General features: G+C 32.9%; 1 protein-coding gene across 1 annotated transcript; it reads left to right on the top strand.

Moving 5' to 3' along the window:
• Positions 1-239: 239 nt before the first annotated feature.
• Positions 240-4,787, top strand: LOC106104524 (farnesyl pyrophosphate synthase-like). The gene is made up of 6 exons (XM_013284601.1): positions 240-289; positions 926-956; positions 2,027-2,167; positions 2,597-2,797; positions 3,521-3,754; positions 4,425-4,787. The coding sequence occupies exons 1-6, from the start codon at positions 240-242 to the stop codon at positions 4,785-4,787; spliced, it is 1,020 nt and encodes a 339-aa protein (XP_013140055.1).
• Positions 4,788-5,318: the final 531 nt, after the last annotated feature.

The raw sequence follows: 5,318 nt of genomic DNA, 5'->3' as shown, positions 1-5,318 counted from the left end.
TTACTGTAAACTAATTTGGTCTTCAAAAATATTACAAATATATGTTCAACCAACTTTGAATAGATTTCTTGAGTAGGAAAGGTTATATAAAGTATTTACAGACAAGAATGACTTATTTACTCGGCACAATAAGAATTGTTTGGTCGTGACAAGGAAATTACTGAGTGAACATGTACTGTTAGTAATTCAATACTTTTAATTGATTTTTTTTTACTAAGTAAATCAAAACTATAGACATGATGTCGTCTAAATTCTTTACTAGAAATATAAGTAGAAATAGTGCTTTTTGGTGAGTGTTTGTTTCTTATTATTTTATGAATAATGTAATTAACATTACTTAACATCTACAACAGTTTTTATTTATTACAAGTTATACACATTTATACGAAGACTAGCTTTCGCCCGTGATTCCGTCTGAGTAAAATAAAAAAAACACTTAGAAGTAGCCTTTTTTTGGTCAAAACTATGCTGTACGTCTATACCAAATTTCATCGAAATCCGTTCAGCAGTTTCGGCTACTTTCTAACAAACATACATATATACAAACCTTCGCATTAATAATAAGGATTTATATTAAGGTGAGTTTCCACAACGAAAATATCCGAATGTAAATCATTGTTGTATCTAGTTTTTTTTCTAAAAAAAAGATGTTCTATAGATGTTTTTTTTTTTAACTATTTTTAACATATTAAGGTGTGCACCTTTGACGAAACTGTAGCACAACTTTTTAGTCGCGCTTTAACTCCTACATTATACTCGTATGGTGGTGTGCACACTACTCGATATTTAGTCGTGCAACTAAACATTTGAATTGTCTGCGAAACAATCGACAATCGAACAACAGTTGTGCGATAGTTTAGTCACAGGGGTGCGCCCGCTCTTATCTTTGTTTTGGATAAATGTAATGGTTTACTTTTCTATCCAGGACGAAAAAGCTAACTATACAATCGCCGATGGTAAGAAATGTAATCGAGAATTTCCCAAATTACTTGCCAAGAGTTGTAGAAACAACATTGATCGAAAAAAAGTACGCTGACAATAAGTTATTAAAGGAACGCATTATAAATGTAAGTATATACATATTACAACTAACATTAGGTAGTAAATAATAATCCCCACACAGCCGCGTTGTGGAACGGTCTGTCCTCGGCGGTATTTCCAAACCAATACGACTTAGGGTCCTTCAATAAGCGAGCCTATCATTCCCTCAAAGGCCTGCAACGTATCTGTAGTTCCTCTGGTGTTGCATGTCCATGGGCGTCGCTGACCACCTTGGTGTTCACGAGGCTCGTTTGCCCCCTTTTTATTATAAAAAGGCAATCTTTCTATTTTTTTATCATTACCTCGTAATCCATTAGTGTAGAGTTAACTTTCACTGGAGTAAAACTCATGTTACGTAGTTCGGAAACGCATTTCATGAAGTTTTAGAAACAAAAACACTATTAAATGATTAAATGTAGCTGGGAAACCGGACATAATTAAATTGTCTTACTTCAATTATTACTAGGTAATAATAATATGTACTTCTGCAATAATTCAAAGGTCACCTTTAACGGCTTGAACAGAGAATGAACATAAAAGGAATATTTGCTTTTTATAGAAAAACTAGCTTTTGCCCGCGACTCCATCGGCGCGGAATAAATTAAAACTTAATAAGCAGCCCATGTTTTCTTGCTGAATACGTTTTTCATTTGTGTCAAAACATCGAGATCCGTACTTATGGCTACAAACTCAAACATCCATTAATGTGTACTTCCAAAAATAAAATTACTAGCTTTCGCCCGCGACTCCGATTGCGTGGAATTAAAGACAAAATCAAGTAGTCTTATGTGTTCTTCCAGACTTCTATGCCGAATATCATCGAGATTCGTTCACCTAACAAATATCCATCCATCCATGTAAACTTTCGCATTTATAATAGCAACTAAGATAAGATCGGAAGATCTCCCTTATTAGAAAGATTGAAAATATTAATTTAAGCCGTCAATGTTCGGTGTTTATTTTCATGTTGATTTTATACTCCTAGATAGCTGAGCACGAAGCCCTGGCGCGGGAGCCAATACAAGGCAACCTCACGATGTTCGCATTCGACGCACTGGCAGATACAAGACAATTAAACGAGAAGAAATTGCATCAAATACAAGTTTTAGCTTGGGGAGTAGAGTTAGTAAGTAAATACGAATAAAAAAAGTGGGCACAAATGTATAGTTCCTCTAGTGGTAAGGCGTCAATCATCTCTATGTTCCCTCTCGTTTGCCACCTTCAAAATAATTTTTTTTTACTTAATTTAATGTAATAGTAATTAACGAAAAGATTAACTTAATAAAGGCATTTAAAACACTCAATATCTATATTAATTCGCATAAATAATTTGTAAATTTTAATAATTTTGTAATTCGATACTTTACTCGATAAAAAGAATTAATTTTTAATTATGTCGATTAATTATTTTAAGAATTTCATTATTCATTAGTTTACAACTTGAATTAATTTTAATTTGAATTATCAATTATTAATTGAATTAATTATTTAAATTAATTTGTTTAATTAAGAAGAATACAAGAATCGATAATATAATACAGGGATGTATTTACAGTTACAAACGTATTACAACATCGGTGACGATATAGAAGACAACGCTAAGACCCGGTCGGGCAAACCGTGCTGGCACCAGTTGCCCGGCGTAGGGTTAATGGCAATCAACGACGCAGATCTAATACGAAGTTTTATTTATGAAATGATAAGGAACAATATAGAGGAGCCAATTGCTTATACAGTACAGAATTATTTTAATGAGGTAATACAGAATAAAATTAAGTAGCTCTTTTATTGTACATGTCTATACTATTATAATAAAGCGTAATCACACTACTTTGTGGCGCAAGATGACAGCAATCACAGCATATTTTTAAATAATTCTTTCTTTAATTAAAACCCTACATTTACAACACACTTTAGGCTATTTATTTTCACGCTAAACTAAGGAGTAAATAAATTGGAAAAAACCTTCACGTGGGAAAGTGACTATAAACTACAAGTTGCCACCATCAAAGAAGCAAGGTTGCCACGGTTTGTCATTATGTCATGTCATTTAAAGATTTGCATTGACAATTTGACAAATGTAAATAATAAAATGTTTTTTTTTATAATTTCATGCGGATGAAGCCGCACGGGAACAGCTAATAAAAAAATAAATGTGGAAAAAGTAACTGTATTTACGTACAAACGTTTTGATTTTTGTATATAACTCGTTGGATTTTTACAATAATTTATTCGTGAATCATTATTTGTTAAACCTACAACTCATCGGCATTAGAGAGGGCGCACACCTTTTACTTAGCTATATCACAATTGTTGTGCGATTGTCGATTGTTTGGCAGCGAATTCAACTGTTTAGTTGCGGAATCAAAGCGAGACTAAAACAGTCAAAGATGTGCGCGCGCTCATAAAGTGAATAGACTTTCTGCTTCTTCATCCTAATTATATTATTTTTTATTTTATTTTTATTGTTTTGTTTCAGACATATTTTGCTTTGAATATCGGCCAACTAATGGATATTTCCTTGACTAGATCAAAGGATTTTACACAATTCACAATGGAGCAATATGATTTATTGAATTATTTTAAATCAGCTTTCTACACCGTGAAGTTACCAATATTACTTGCTCTTTCGCTCTGTAACTTACACAGTAAAGAAGCGTACACACACGTCGATAAAGTATGCTCGGATTTAGGCATACTTCTGCAAATGCAGGTAAGCGTCGTTAATAATTTAGAATGCTTTCTTTAGCGGTCCTTAAGACCTTACAATAAGAAAGTATTTATCTAATTTATCATTTAATAGCTGTTACCGTGCGGCTTTATCAGCATGAAATAATGAAAATTTCTTTTTGTTGTTCACATTTGTCATATATCAGTGGCAAAAATCAAAATGACATGACACGACAAACCTTGACAATTTTGCTTCCTTGATATTGGCAGCAACTAATGGTCTCTATCTCACATTAGGGTTTTTATCCATAATATTTACACCCTAAATTTAATGGCGTGAAAATGTATAGTGTAAATAGTGACGCAAGTGTAGGGCTTTTTATTAAAAAATGAATTATTCAATAATATGCTGTAATTGCTGACATCTTAGGCAACAAAGAAGTGTGTGTTTACGCTTTATTAAAATAGTATAGATTGTATTAAAATTTTACAATAATGGTAAGAGTGTGCGCGCATATAAAACTAAACGATAGCACAACTGTTTAGTCTCGTTCCTTTGAGCTTATATGCACACTACTCGATTTTTAGTTGTGCAACTAAACAGTTGAATTGGCTGCAAAACAATCGACAATCGCACATCAGTTGCGTGATAGTTTAGTTAAAATTGTGCGCTCGCTCTAAACGTATTTACTAACTTATTAAATTTAACACAGAACGATGTTATGGACTACGTTGACAGTAATTCTGCCTCAATAAAAACAAGTTCGGACATACAGAACAGAAAGTGTTGTTGGCCCGCGGTGGCGTTACTAGAAAATTGCAACGACATACAACGTAAAGAATTTGAATTGTGCTACGGACAATCCGAACCAGATAAAGTGGAACGAGTAAGGAGACTATACAAAGAAATAGACATTATAAAAATCTATCGCCAACACGAACAGAGAAGATATGACGCGATGATGGAACAGATCAAACAATTGCCAGTCAACTCTATACCTTCTAAAGACTTCTTTATCAAAATTCTAAATGTCCTTCGCAATTATACTGAAGACATATCACCAACAAAATCTTAAACAAGCAAAAAAGACCTTAACAACTTTAGAATTAGATTTAATTATTAATTTAAAGGCGACATAGAATAAGAATCCATTCAGACTGGAGCGTAGAGTGATACAGATTTATATTGCAAATAAAATAGAGCTTCATTCGTTGGGAATAAGGTATAATTTTGCTTAGCAAGTACTGAGAAGTCATATTAAACCTTATCCCAAGCAAATAAAGTTCAATTTTGTTTGCAAAAAATTGTTTTGCTCTACGCTCTGAACGGATCCTAATGCTGCTTTAATATTCCCGGTTCATGGAATGATTTAATTAATAGTTCACACTGAACAAGCAGCATTTCCTAAACACGATTATACATGCACGGTTTAACTTGCCTATATGTAATTGACAATGATTTGTTTACGAAAACTCTATGTTGCAGTAATGGTTTATTATCTTTCGTGTTTCAAACTTTTACTATGGATAGGAAACTGAACGATTACTTAATTTATAACATTTTGCACTATATTAAATTGTAGTATAAAGTACGTGTACCTTTGACG

Source organism: Papilio polytes, unplaced genomic scaffold, assembly GCF_000836215.1.
Source record: "Papilio polytes unplaced genomic scaffold, Ppol_1.0 DF823510.1, whole genome shotgun sequence".
In the NCBI taxonomy this organism is placed as follows: Eukaryota; Metazoa; Arthropoda; class Insecta; order Lepidoptera; family Papilionidae; genus Papilio; species Papilio polytes.
The sequence above is the reverse complement of the archived record's forward strand: the minus strand, read 5'-3'. Positions and strand labels throughout refer to the sequence as shown.